This window comes from Numida meleagris, chromosome 2 (assembly GCF_002078875.1).
Source record: "Numida meleagris isolate 19003 breed g44 Domestic line chromosome 2, NumMel1.0, whole genome shotgun sequence".
NCBI classification, from domain to species: Eukaryota; Metazoa; Chordata; class Aves; order Galliformes; family Numididae; genus Numida; species Numida meleagris.
In genome coordinates this window covers 74,565,044-74,579,560 of record NC_034410.1, presented here as the reverse complement: position 1 = coordinate 74,579,560, position 14,517 = coordinate 74,565,044, and the positions used below count along the sequence as shown (strand labels likewise).

General features: G+C 36.5%; 1 protein-coding gene across 4 annotated transcripts in view; it reads left to right on the top strand.

Annotated features, from left to right (window-relative positions):
* Positions 1–14,517, top strand: part of TRIO (trio Rho guanine nucleotide exchange factor) — a 242,915-nt gene that overhangs the window by 140,629 nt on the left and 87,769 nt on the right. For all 4 annotated transcript variants that reach the window (XM_021385426.1, XM_021385427.1, XM_021385428.1 and 1 more), the window contains 9 exons: positions 1,063–1,177; positions 5,738–5,853; positions 8,538–8,660; positions 10,808–11,002; positions 11,127–11,242; positions 11,788–11,854; positions 12,601–12,710; positions 13,409–13,478; positions 13,951–14,040. In XM_021385426.1, coding sequence (XP_021241101.1) covers positions 1,063–1,177; positions 5,738–5,853; positions 8,538–8,660; positions 10,808–11,002; positions 11,127–11,242; positions 11,788–11,854; positions 12,601–12,710; positions 13,409–13,478; positions 13,951–14,040 — 1,002 coding nt within the window. The remainder of the gene's footprint in view (positions 1–1,062; positions 1,178–5,737; positions 5,854–8,537; positions 8,661–10,807; positions 11,003–11,126; positions 11,243–11,787; positions 11,855–12,600; positions 12,711–13,408; positions 13,479–13,950; positions 14,041–14,517) is intronic.

Genomic DNA, 14,517 nt, shown 5'->3' with positions numbered 1-14,517 from the left:
CTGTGTTGGAAAAGAAGTGACAGTTATATGGTATTACTGCTGCCTGTGCAACTCTTAGATGTACTTGGAATACAAGTACAGAAGGAGGAAATTGCTAGACAAGCATCTGGGAATAGTTGGCTTTTTGTAACAGTCTACAGATAAGTGAAAGGTTTTCATTCTATCTAATGTCCTAGTGAAGGGGTTACTAATCATGCTGAGTAAAAGTGTAATGGATGCTTGCAAAGCAGCATAACTAAGCCTATAATCAATGACTTTTTCCCAGTATCTTCTTGAAAAATTTCAGTATATAACTTAGTTTTATTGAAAGCCTTTTTGTTCTCAGTGCATGGATGATAACATTCAAAAATATCTTCACTTAGTTCCAAGTATGATGTCAAACGTATCTTTCAGCAGCTGGCATGTGATTTTTCCAGTACTGTGTTAAAATAATTTGAGAAATGGTTTAATATCTTCATTACTGGATCTTACCATGCAACCTTTATCTAACCTTTTAAAATTGTGTTTTGTGTTCTGCTTATTAGAAATAAGATGGTCAGGCCACATGTAGTACTTGGTGTATATTAAGAAGAAGAAGGCAGCTGAGTGAGGACTGAAAATTCTCAGGGCCTTTAAAGGGCATGTCTTCTATCTGAGCACTTTTGGTTTCGCTTCAGCAGAGCCATTACTTATTGTGTAAAGCATTGGTGGATGTTAAGCATATCCAGGTTATGTCAAAGCCACGTGCCCTCTGTTTATGCAATAAATCATTTCAAGTGGCAGATACACAAAACAAACTTCTCTGTGATGTCTGAGTCATGCTGAAAGCTCTAGAGGTAATTGCTTTTAGGATCTTCAGATAAAAATTGTTTATTTTGTTTGTTTGTAGGGATTAACTGCTGTTCGTTGGGGAAACCATTTTACTGGTTAGCTTGGCTTTCTTGTAGGATAATTTAATAAGCAACACTTCTAAAAAGTGTTGAGAGTGAGATATGCACAGAAAGGGAGAGAGGAAGGTCCTTTATCTCTTTCTGGTTTTCTACATGTACATCTTCAAAGAAAGTAATACTGCTGACTCTCTAGGCTTGCACGCTGGCCCGGAGGAATGCTGATGTCTTCCTGAAATACCTGCACAGGAATAGCGTAAACATGCCAGGGATGGTGACACACATCAAAGCACCTGAACAGCAAGTCAAAAGTAAGGGGTTTATTGTTCTTTTTCTCTCCGAAGAGTCTGATTGCCGTATGCTGTGGTGTGTTTGATTGGGGGGGACTGAAGCCTGCATAAGTGGAAATGGTTTTGTCAGGCTTCACATGAAGTAATTAAAATTGTTCTCACACTTGCAAAGAGCTGCTGGTCATCAAATTCTCTTATACTCACATTAATTTGCTCTGAATTTATCCCTTCTTACACGTAACCTTCTTGCAATTTGTCCTACTATCAACGCGTTCAAATTTCTTGTGCAGGTAAGTAATAGCTAAGGTGAGGCAGGACAGAACCATTATGTGGAGCTTGGCTTTTGTTAGGGGTAATTCAGTGTAGTACAGCATTGAGGTATAACTTGTGCTGTGGGGAACAGAGTTGAGAAGTCTTCAGGGGTGAAAACGGCACAAGGACATAAATTAATAAGATATGCGTAAATGATGGATGAGGTAGGAAGAACAGAGGTTGGAGAGGGGCATTCAGAAATAAATACTACATTTTAATTACTTATTTGCTAGTCATGTTCTGCTTGATGCGTTTTGGAGCTATGGCTGAACGCTCAGGCCATGCTACAGACTCAGAAACAGAGAAATCCACTCATCTAATTAATTGCTGTTCACAGCTACCCAAAGGGGAGTTATGCAGAAGATGGAGCCAAACTCAGAAAAACAGTTGCAGAAAGGAAATATCTGAATGCATATAAGGAAAAAATGTTACAACAAGAGAAAGCACTGAGTAGAACAGGTAGTCTAGAGAGGTAGTGGAGTCTCTGTCTTTGGGAATTTGTAGTTGCTTTGAGGATTAGGTCGCTTCCACCCTAAACTATTTTGTTATTCTACCAGAAAAGGACATATGCTCCCTTCTTCATTTTCCTAAAACAGGAAAAAAGTTTGTGTTAAGCTTATCCATGTATCTGATGGTACTCAAATTGATAATCTCCCACTGTTGAATTTTTCCTGTTGGAGAGAAAATAGTATGTTGGATATTTCTAGGGAAATAATTTGACCGTGTGCAGATAAGACAAAGGATTACCCCATCCCCAAGGTACTACCATTTAGAGAACTCCATAAGACAAAACCTCTACAGAGATGCAGACTATATTAATAAATAGAAAATTGTTGCAGACGTGTCATTTAACTCTTCTAGTAGTTGTAAAAAAAAATAACAAAGCAAAAAGGAAGCAGGAAATTGTAGCTACAGTGTTTCTCAGGGTAAGAAAAAAATCTTAGGACTTGTAGACAAACTTCTATATGATTCTGTTCCAAAAGCAGTTTGTGCAGAAATAGTCATTTTGTGAAAGATAAACGTGTTAAAAATAATTATATTTCAGAAAGATAATGTTCTGTATGTTCTGTGTACATTTAAAATCCTGGATGAATGATACATCTTTAAAATGTGATGAATTTTTGAAAAATAGAAAAGCAACAAAAATCCCCAAGTAGGAAAAAAATAAACTGTGTGTTCTTACACTCTTTTTTTCCCCCATAAACCATATAATAAAATTCTGAGAACTAAAGCTTCTGAGAGTCAAGATAAAACTAGCAAGGCTTTCTTTGTTTTGGATCTTAATGGTATGGTGGTAGCTGACAAAATGATTTCGAAGTTCACTCTGCTCTTCCTGTTCAGCTATGTTTGTCAGTTAAAAAAAAAAAAAAAGCCTTTTTAAATCTATTTTCTTAACAGATGGGGTTAAAAAGAATGAAGCATTTGTTTCATTTTGGAAAAATACAGTGTGTCTGTTGTGCAGGATCATTACACGCTCTTGTACTCATGTATTCTTGAAATAATATGTAAACTGTGGTCAGTATATTCAGGCATTGGAAAGAATAGTTAATGAAAAGGTGTAAACCTTGAGTTTCTGCAAAGCTGCTGGACAGAAAAAGAAAAGAAAAAAAGTCAAAAAACATCACATTCCTTATTCGGTGGCACACTTGATCCTTATTCCCAGATGCGGACTAAAATATCTGGAAAAGAGATCTTTTAATCTAAACAAAGTTTATCTAAACACATTCTTCATGGGAAACTAATCACAATGAACACTGAACTCTGAAAGATGTCATTCTGTCCCTTCATACCAGTGTAAATAATTTCCTTGACATGTAGTTATAGCTATTCAAATTCTGTATCAGACCCCATGCCAAAGCCAGTTTTTAGGAAGCAGTTGTAGCCTGAAATTTTGCTGTGGCACATGAATTCAGTGACAATTGCTGGAAGCTCAGAAATGGAGCATCTTCATCTTTCCTGCTGCTGCTGGTTCTGTGTGCTTCTTACTTACCTCTCCTTCACAGGCTGCAGCTGAATATTCATGGTTGATGAAGGAACTTTTGTCTAGTCGTGATCGTATTTTTAGATAGGCTGATAGAGAGTGCAGGATGTGTAGAGACAGGCTCTGAGAGATTTCAGCTGGTAAGGGAACAAACTGGAGAATAAACTGAAAACTTAAGAACTAATTTAGTAACAAATGTTGGAATTGTAGAAAATAACAACAGTACTTCGGAAACCTTGAAATAGAGCTGCTCATCTATATCTGATATTAAATGTCTATGTTCTGTAACTTCCTGTGAGTATTTTATAGAATATTTTTTCTGTTCCTTGTCAGTCCAAGAAATTAATGGTAGTAACACTAATGGGACTCAGCCAAATGTCTCTCACTGGCTTGCCATCTGTATCGTGTCCTGACAGAACAAATGCTGTTCCAATTAGTTAAATTCACCTTGCTTGCTGTGTGTCAGTACCACTTCGCTTGCGTCATTATCAAGATGTCTCTTTTTATATGGCATCTAGTTAGGGGTATTGTATTATATAATGATAGTCCCCCAGAAATCTGGCATATATTCTATCCAAGCATTTCAGAAGTGGTCTAAGGCAGAAGTAAAACTGAGAAAGCAGGTGAGGCAGTGTTGCTCACAGCAGATCAGCTCATGATTTGGCAAAGGGACAGATCAGTTGAGGCATGTTTGAGGGTAGCCTGCCCAGCGAGAAGAAAACATTGGCTGCAGTGACCAAATTCCAACCAAAGGCAAACTCGGGGTGATCTCAGTGCTCTGTGTCAAATGGGACCACGGTATTTCCAAGAGGGAAGGTATTGGCAGCAGTGCAGTCAGGTTTCATAATCCTCAGGGAGGCAGTGGAAGGTAATTGTAACTGGTCCCAGGTTACCTATAGGTAGAGATGCTCGCTTTCTCTGAGCTTAGCTGTCAAATGGCTGGTCTCTCAGTTGTTTGCAAGTAAGGCATGGTGGACTAGAACCATGGGGCAGGGAGATACAGTGCTGGGACAGCTGGCACCTGAGACTTTTCATTCATAGTTGTGGAAAATAGCCAGTTGCAGGTGTCTGTAGAAAAACAAGCGAAGCATGGTTGTGAAGAATGAGCTTTTTTTTTTTTCCTTTTTTTCTTTTTTTTCTTTTTTTCTTTTTTTCTTTTTTTCTTCTTTTTTTTCTCTTTTCCTTTTTTTTTTTTCCTTTTTTTTCTAACTTTCTTTTTTTTGAGACTTTTCTGGTTCTTTCAAATGTTAGAGACTTTCCCTTGGTTTTTTTGCACTTCCAACAGAATCACCTGGCAGAGATCTTGGGTTTACCCATTCCCTGTATTCCTGCTTGTCATCTGGGATGGCAGTAGCTACAAAATCCACTAGGGCTACTGTTCTGAAAGAAATAGTGAGTAAAGTGAGCTTCACAAGAAACTGCTAGGATTCCTCTGTTTAAAATGAAGAACAACATGAAAGAAGCAGAGCGCAGATAAAATCTTAAACATATTGTAAGCAAAAACTCTTTGCCATCAAAGAACTTGCCAGATGCAGAAAATTGCTGGATAACAGTAGAATTAACTTCTCAAAGCTGAATGGCTTCGGACACTCAGGATTGGAATAGTAGAGGGTGGATGTAATTATTTGATTACATGGAAATTCTGTCAAGGCTCATTGAACACTAATATTTAAGCAAGTCAGCGTACTTGATTACGCCGTTGGGGTTTTTTGGTTTTGTTTTTGTTTTCTTTTGAGAGGAATTACAAATTTAGTGATTTTGTGTATTTTTATTACTTACCTTTCTGTACATCTAATGCTCTGATTATGTTGTGTTTGTTGTTGTAGCGACTTATGGTTACATATTTACCCATGTGTGTTAAATACTTTGTAAGAAACTGGTATATTAAGAAAAATCTGTCCTTTTCTGTGTTTTATTTGGAACTTCATGCAGGTTGTCATTACTTGTGTATGCTCACACTTTCTGAGAAAATCCTTCAAGAACTATCTTTGTCATAATACATTTTCAAATCCTGTAAAAGTAGCAGTCCCTGTATGAAAAGCATCTGACAGAAGAAAAGGCATTATTCATAGGTTTTAATTTCATCTCTAGTTTCTTTAACCAGCATTTCTATAAGTAGTAATGTAATGACAAAGGAAAACTAAACATCATGACAAAGAGCAAAACAGAGTAACGGAAACAGTGCATTGCACATTCTACAGTATAAACTACTTTCTACCACTGATTTTCATGTGTTATTTCAAAATTGGTTGTTACAACCTCTGATTAAACTGTTTTTATTCCTTCAGATATCTTGAATGAACTCTTCCAGCGGGAGAACCGTGTGCTGCATTATTGGACCATGCGTAAAAGACGTCTTGATCAATGCCAACAGTACGTGGTGTTCGAAAGAAGTGCCAAACAGGTGAGAGTTTTATATAAAAATTCTCTTCAGTGTAACCAAGGTTTGACATAGACTGGCTTGTCCCACTGTTAGAAAGTTGTCACTGACTTCAGTACTTCAAACATCTGAAAGATCAATAATTAAAATAAAAAGTAAGATGAATTATTTGCTTTTCTTTTAATGCAGAATATATAAATGCTTCTGCCAGCTTGATCTGGTACTGGCTAGTCTCATTTCTGCAAGTTTGTGTTTGAAAAGTTGTTACAATTCTTAACTTTCACACACACACTTAATGGGACCAGAGAAATAACGGCAACTTTTTTCTCACGTGCTGGGGTGGGAGGGGATCTAATTAAACTGACTGGGAATTCAAGAAAACAGAGAAGTTGGATAATTCAATGAACAGTATAACTGAATGACTGAGAAGGGTTTTGCAGTTTCTGTGTACTTGTTTTCATGGTTTCTTGAGTTGTAGATCATTCTTACATGTTTTGTTTTGAAGTTTAGCAGTCTGGAAATAACCATTGAGTAATTAAATAACTACCACTGAAATTATCTCCTTTACTAATCATAATACAAACCCTAAAATTAAGCCTGGGGTTCCAAGATGTAATTAGTAACTAGAATGATCTGCAGATGCTTTTTTTTTTTAACTGAATGCAGGACAGAGAAAGGAAGCTATCTGTTCCTGTTCTGCAGGAAACAACACAATACCCATAGTGTGAAATACAGTTAGATATACTTTAAAGGACTCAAAAAGCTAATCTTTTATTTCTTTCTGACAACCAATGTAGACAGAGACTTAATGACTAGGGGTCTGTTTTGATCTCTTGAAATATTTCTGAAATCTGTCTTTTGTGATTTCGTGAAGAAAGTAATGCAAGTTAAATCCTGGAATGGAGTTAAATATAAATATGACTTTAAAACAAAAGCAACAACATCCCCCCTCCAGCCCCCTTCTCCACTTTCTAATAACCTTAATGTCAACCTCTGCCAAGCATGTGATCTACTTGCTTTTGTACAGAGATTACTGACTAATGGTCAAACACTAGAGATAAAGATCTGTCAGCATTTTCATTGTAAATCCCATTATACAGCTGCCTCCCATTTAGTCACTGCCACCTTTACTGGGACACTACACTGATTAACCAGAAAATGAAATTACCATTATCTTCATATAAATTTGTGTTGGGAAGTTGGAGTAATCCATTCTTTGTACTTTCAGAATGTTATGCCCTGCTGTAGAAACAGATAATGTAGTAGTTTGCAAGAAAAATGATAGAATGACAAACGTTTCCAGAATTAAGGACTCACCTGGCCTCTAAATTTCTCTAGTTTCTGTATGGTGATGTGCGTCTCCAGCTTACAATTCTGACCTTCACATGAAATGAGCTGGCCTAACCTGTAAGAATTAACATCAAGATAAATTTTAGTCATGTTGTGACCCTCTAGAGCTGCCAAGAAGTAGTGAAAGGATGACATTTGCTGAAGGGAAGTTTTGTTTGTCACTCATTCCAGCACTGTGTAATAAAGCCACCAAGAAAAATGGGAGGACTAAAAGGTTGAAAACAAGAAGTGTCAAAATAATTATTATTTATGATATCAACAATAGTCATGCTTCTTGTCTGTATCACTCTTCACTGCCGAAGTTTGATATCAGAATGACAAGAAACATCATACAGGCAACCAGTTGATGTGCCCCTCTTCTTTACTCTAGTCCAAGAGTTCTTGGTTTGTTTCCATCAGTGGCACTTGAAAAGTGTAGGACTGTCTCATCAGGCTTGCATCCACACTAGTATGCGACTAGATAGATGACATCCTGGTATGCCCTTACATTCTTTAAAATTCATACGTTCACATTCAGTGTTCTAACCAAACTGTGTTGAACTCCTTGAATGTTTGATGCTGGCCTTGTCAGAACCAAGAAGCTTCTAATATCACATGCCTCTGCACGCTGCCGTAGCAGCCTGTGTTAAGAATTGTAAACAACTTGGCAATACGAGTTTTCAGTCATGTTTTTGATTTTTAATGTTAAGCAGCAGTTTGAGAGGACTCTGTTTTTTTCTAGTGGAAGGAGAGTAGGGTTCATCACAACCATTATGTTTAAAAGGACAGCATGTATTAATGTGGGTGAAACATGGACCACAACATGGGGCAGTGTGATTTGTAATAGTAAGAAAGTAAGGTGCTAGGTTGTGGAAGGGAAATAATTATAGTATGCGGTTATTTAGTAATTCAGTTTCAATAACAAAATATTATTCACTTTTACCAATATACATACATTAATTTAACTGATAAATATCAACATTCCTCCTTTGCTTTAGGTTTAACTTCTATGAGTACATGTAACTGTGTATCATACTTTGTGAGACGGGAATAAAAATCAACTGAATAGTGAAGTGTTTGCTAAATCTTAAGTGCAGGGGAAGTTTAGCCTGTACATTTGTCAGTCCAATGTAATAATTTTTTAGGGTTGGAAAATGCATATTTATTTTGAAGTTCAGCAGGCCTGTGTTGCAACTAAGAAGTGGTTTTTGCTCACTTCTGGAGTATATTAATGAAACCACAAATGCCACAAGTGGAGTAGTGTAAAATTTAACCGTGACCAACTTGTGTTCGTGAGATGCTTATTAGAGTTGACATCTATTGGCAAAAGTATGTTGCCTTCTCTCTTACTCTTCCTTTGTTCTTGATATTTGTTTTAGGCTCTGGAATGGATTCATGACAACGGGGAGTTTTATTTGTCCACACATACTTCCACTGGTTCCAGTATCCAGCATACTCAAGAGCTGCTGAAAGAACATGAAGAATTTCAGATCACGGCAAAGGTAAGATAAATAAAAAAAAAAATAAAAAATTTAAAATTAAATTTTAAATTTTAAAAATTTAAAAATAATTAAAAAATTTAAAAAAAAAAGACAATAAGGATGTCTGTCAAGCTTTGTTTACTTGTGTTGGCCTTATCTCTATATTTCTTCTTAGAAAATAATAAAACAAAAGATAATCAGAAGGTAATCACCATGTTGCGTGAGCTCTATCACCCTGATGTGCAGTTCATTTCTCATGACAGAATTGATTTAAATAGTGGTTTAAAAAAACAACAACAAACAGAAACCTTGAAGGCCATTTGATTTCTGTTTTTACATCCTCATGTCTGTGGATTACTCCATGATCATTTTGGAAGTAAAATACAAGAAGACAAATTATTCATCTATTTTTTAACTAAAAAATAATAGAAAAATAGTATAAAAATGGTTTCTTTTTGGATTATTCATTTTATTAAAGTCTGTAATTCTACTTTAACTTATTGAACTATGGTAGAATTACATTCTTCTGTGTGTCAGGAGGCTTGTACAGAGGTGCATCTGCTACTTCTGAGACTTACTGGCTTTCGCATGTGAAAAAGCAGCAAGTGGTACATAATCAAAGTACCTGAGCTTAAGTAACCTTCTGTCTTTGTGTTTCATTTTGTAACCATCAACTTTTTCCACCTCTTGGGCTCTCCAGTCTTCACAGAGAACAAGAAAGTAAACAAGTGTGCATTTGTTTAAAGGACTTCCTCAGTCGAGAGGAGGGCTGGAGATGGAGTTGGTCATGAGACATGTGGAAAGGGAGAAAAGAGAATCCAGAAAGAACGGAAATTGTATTTGCTTTTCAAACTTGGATTTTCTTTCTTCAGAGTTTTGCTACAGCCTTTGTTCTGTTGGATTCCTTCCAGCATGCAGAGCCTCCCATTACTTCCTCTGTCAGGCAGAGGATGATGCTGGTGCCCCTTTCAAAAGGATGTTGCTAGTGCCATTCCCTTCATGTTTCACTGCTTGTTGGGAGGAGGTACTAGCCCTTGCTTGCTTGGAATTCCATGGTGAAATGCTTGGAGTGACCATTAGAAGAGAAAAAGAATAGAAAAATATGAAAGGACAAACAAAAGGAAAAAACAGAAGTCAAGTTCTTATTAACTGCTTTGATCAACTCCCTATTAGTCAGGACCCTGACAGTATGTTTTACTCTGACATGGTATCAGAGAAAAATACGTGGAAGTATAAAGTCATCTTTTGTGGGTAATTTATGATTTGTACAAAGGAAGGTCCATGATCTTAGGAAGCAAGGTGACTGGAAAAAGCACTTGTAACTACCACCAAATTCATTACTTTGTTCTCTTAGTTTCTAAGAACTGCATGACAATAAAAGAAACGTGAAATGGAAAAAAATTAAAGAATATATTCTTAATCCATTAAAGTGTAAAGTACATAACAAAAATTATATCCCTCACAGCATCTCAGTTAAGCCCCCATATAAAGGGAGGAAGACTCCTGAGACTTTGTGGGCCAGGCCCAGTGTTAGTGCTTTGGTGTAATGAACAGAATACCTTTGATGGGATCGAGATCCGTTTGTATTAGTGCTAGGAAAATAACCATGCTCTGAAAAGCTTGCCTAGCAGTATTGAGCCTCTGGATTAGATATAGAGCGTGTTTTTGAAAGAAAAACAATTTACTTCTAGTCATGTAATAATAAAACCCAAGGAAACCTATATTACAGAACCATAAGGGTTAGAAGGGACCTGTGGAGATCATGTAGTCCAACCCCCTGCTAAAACAGGATTCGCTTTAGGTAGGTTACACAGGAAAGTATCCAGGTGGGTTTTGAGTATCTCCAGAGGAGACTGCACAACCTCTCTGGGCAGCCTGTTACAGTGCTCTGCCACCCTCACAGTACAGACGTTTTCCTTGTGTTTGTATGGAACTTCCTGTGTTCCAGTTTGTGCCCATTGCCCCTTGTCCTTTCACTGGGCACCACCAAAGAGAGTCTGTGACATTTCTTTTAAGAAAGAAGTATCTGTTTTAAGGAGTTCTGGATCAAGAGGAGGAATCTTGCTCCTTTTGACTTCTCCACTTGTACTTAGTAGCAGGTTAAGCAAAACAATCCCCTTCATGACAGGTAGAGTTAGTAACTGTTTGATATTTTCCTGTTTTCATAGCAAACCAAAGAGAGGGTGAAGTTGTTGATACAGCTGGCTGATGGCTTTTGTGAAAAAGGGCATGCTCATGCAACAGAGATTAAAAAATGTGTCACGGCAGTGGATAAAAGGTACAGAGACTTTTCCCTGCGCATGGAGAAATACAGGACCTCTTTAGAGAAAGCTCTGGGTATTTCCTCTGATTCCAACAAATCGGTAAGTGAAATTGGAGCCTGATGATAGACACATACAAAAATATATGAATCTTTGCTTCCTTTTGATTTATCTATAATTTTCTCCTGTCTCCTTCCTTAATCAATTCTTCCTTTCTTTCATAAAGAGCAAAAGTTTGCAGCTGGATATAATCCCAGCCAGTGTCCCTGGGTCAGAAGTGAAACTGCGTGATGCTGCTCACGAGCTTAATGAAGAAAAACGAAAATCTGCCCGCAGGAAAGAGTAATGAATTTATTTATATTTAATAACTGAGAGTGCATAAATCAATCCTGATAATGAAGCAACTGTCATGGCTTGTCTGGAAGCTTAGAAATTAGATAAACAGCAAAAGAGAGTGATACTATTCAATAGCTCCTACTGCCTTTCATTCACATGCTCATTCTTACAGGAAATTCTAGCATGTCAGAATCTTAGACTTTCAAAGTCCTCTTAGACTTGTGTTAACTTGTTTTTTTTTTTCCTTTTTAGAAATCATGTGAAATAAATGTGTAAGGGGAGAAGAGAGAATAAGTTAATTCAAGTGAAAAAAAAAAGCATTTGAGAAAATTTCCATCTCTTTTCCCACTTCTTTTTGCACTGGTTACTAATGCAATAGTGCTATCTCTCATGTTCCCTTTATGTCTTTTCTCTCATAGCATTTTAGTTCTCAGACTTTCTTAGAGCAGTGTAAAAAGCAAAAGCTGATGAGAAATGTGTATTCTGGTTATTATGTATTCAAAACAATTATACGGATTGAGATTTGATTAGTCTTTCTGTTGTCACCTAAGGTTTATTATGGCTGAGCTAATTCAGACAGAAAAGGCTTACGTAAGAGACCTCCGAGAATGCATGGATGTAAGTTTTCTTTTTTGATGATCTTTTAAAGACAAGATTCAGTCTATTGCTTTCTATTTCTTTCTGAGTTTAAAAACCAAACATGTTTAGTTGGTCGTCCAAGTTAACTATTTTTTTCTGCTATTATGAAGAAACCTAGAATTACATCTTGATGTCAGCTACTTCAGAATTCTTACTATATGTTTTGCTTTCATTGATACTGAGTTATAATTTTTTTATTTTTTATTATTTTGGAGAGGGAGGGAGGGAAAAAGGAGTGGTTTAATTTATATGCTTTGCTTGCAAGAGGGGAGAGCTTGTGTTAATTCCCTTATTATGTGTATCACATGTTCTGCTACTCACTGTCTTTTTGAATAGAAATTCAGGGAGATTCCATGGAAACGTGCCCAATAATTGTTATGCTCAAGCTAGTAGCGTTCAGTGTTAGCTGTTACACACAACATGAACTTCTAGACTGCAGACATGACCTTGATAAGCAATATCCTGAAGTACTAGAGGTTGTCAAGAGGGCTATGCATTTTAAATGATGGAGTTTCAAGGACTGTGTTAAATTGTCAGTTTTAGAACTTAGGTTTTCCTGTCAAAATCACAAGGTGTATGAGACACAACAGACAGTGTCACAACTGGTGTTGATGATGTTGCATGATCTTCACCAATTTCTCTCTGTGAATGCATGCTTATGGATACCTGAGTGCTTCTGTCCAGCGTTCTAATGACCTTTCATGCATCTTTTTTGTTCTGGGCAGACGTATCTATGGGAAATGACAAGTGGAGTTGAGGAGATCCCACCTGGTATTGTAAACAAAGAGCACATTATCTTTGGAAACATGCAGGAAATCTATGAGTTCCACAATAAGTGAGTGACTTATCTCTCATTTCCATTTTACTGGTAAATCCACATGATGACCTAAGGGATTTCCTAATGAAAATATTGTGCATATGAATAATGGACTCTTTGCCATCAAAAATCTAAAAGATGTCTTCTCACATTGCTAAACTGTTTCAGTTGTTCCTTTTTGCAGCTAGGCATACACCATTAATAACTGTCTTTTTCAATCTCAGACATCTTTGAGCTTTTAAGAAATTATATGGATGCACTAAAATACTGCTGTAGGTTCTTTAGTTGTCATGAAGAGATGGTAATCACTAAACTCAACAGAATACAAGTATAGCACAAACATCAATATCTATAGTTAACTTGAGCACCCAAAAGTAATTCAACCTCTTATTTGTCTTGACATGAAGACTAAACTGTTCCTGAAACTTAAACAGTAGGAAACCTTCTAGATGGGGAACTACATTCAATTTTGTGTACTGTATGTTATGTGCTGAAGCAATTTCTGATCTTTGCATCAGAACTTGTATTGAATTGTTTTATATTAGTTCTTATATTACATATTGTCACCCATGCCTTTTTTCCTATATTAGCTTATGCTGTTGGTATGAATTACAGTAAGTTTTCTGTTTTCATTCACAGACAATAGATCAATATCAGCTGCTTTAATGAAAATATTTCATGTGCCTTACACTGATTTTTTTTTTTCCTACCCATAGTATATTCCTCAAGGAGCTAGAAAAATATGAACAATTACCAGAAGATGTTGGACACTGCTTCGTGACATGGGTAATGTACTCAGACTTGCATTTAGAAATAATAAGGGAGACAGGCAGCATGGAGGGGTGGATACTTGCTCTTAAATCCCTTTTTAGTTTGAGTCTCTGTAAAAGTAACTATTCCTTGAAATTTGAGTAAAAACTTGTGTATCTTTAACTGGAAAATAATTAAGGTGTTGCTCTCCAGTGTCAGTGCTTAGCTGCTCTGGAAGTTTACGTGGGTTGCCTAAACCTGTATGTGGGTTTTTGTTTAGTTCAGTATCTTTTTTTTTAGCTATGAATTATCTACTTTCACATACATTACCATTGTTTTCAGTCTCATTTGTCTGATACATTTTATTATGTTGCCAGACTTGGAAAATAGTCCTATGTCACTTAGTTTCTAGAGACAGAGATAAGTTCTCTGACAACTGTAGAAAACCTTCTTGAGACTGAAATTATGCTCTCTGATAACCTGTATAAATTTTCATTTTGGTCTGCAGGCAGACAAGTTCCAAATGTATGTTACTTACTGTAAAAATAAGCCAGATTCTACCCAGCTAATATTAGAACACGCAGGAGCATACTTTGATGTAAGTACTTTATGTCCATCTTAAAAATATGTCTTGCTATTTTGAATAATGTACCTATATTAACGTCAAGTGCCTTATTTCTTAAGAATGTGCAAGTTTCCTGTTACTAATACTGCAATTTACTGTCAACTTAAGAAAATCAATCATGTATCTTACTCCATTGATTTATATTCCTCAGTTGGTCTCTTAAATCTGTCAAATGAATGTTAGAAGTCACTGTCATATCACAGCAGTTCAGAAGCGCAAGCAGGTTTGGGCAGCAGCAGCCAGAACATAAATCTCCAGTTCTCTCAAGCACATTCTGTAAATCTTAGCGTTTTAATTTGCTTAGGTTACATTGTACAAAATAAAAATGACAATCTTTGTTAAATTTCTTGGAGCAGCTTTAACTTGTAATTGATTGCAGTGGTAATTCAGTTGACTTGCACTGTTCATAGCTGCTAAACCAACCACAAAAGTTATTTGGTCTACGTGTAA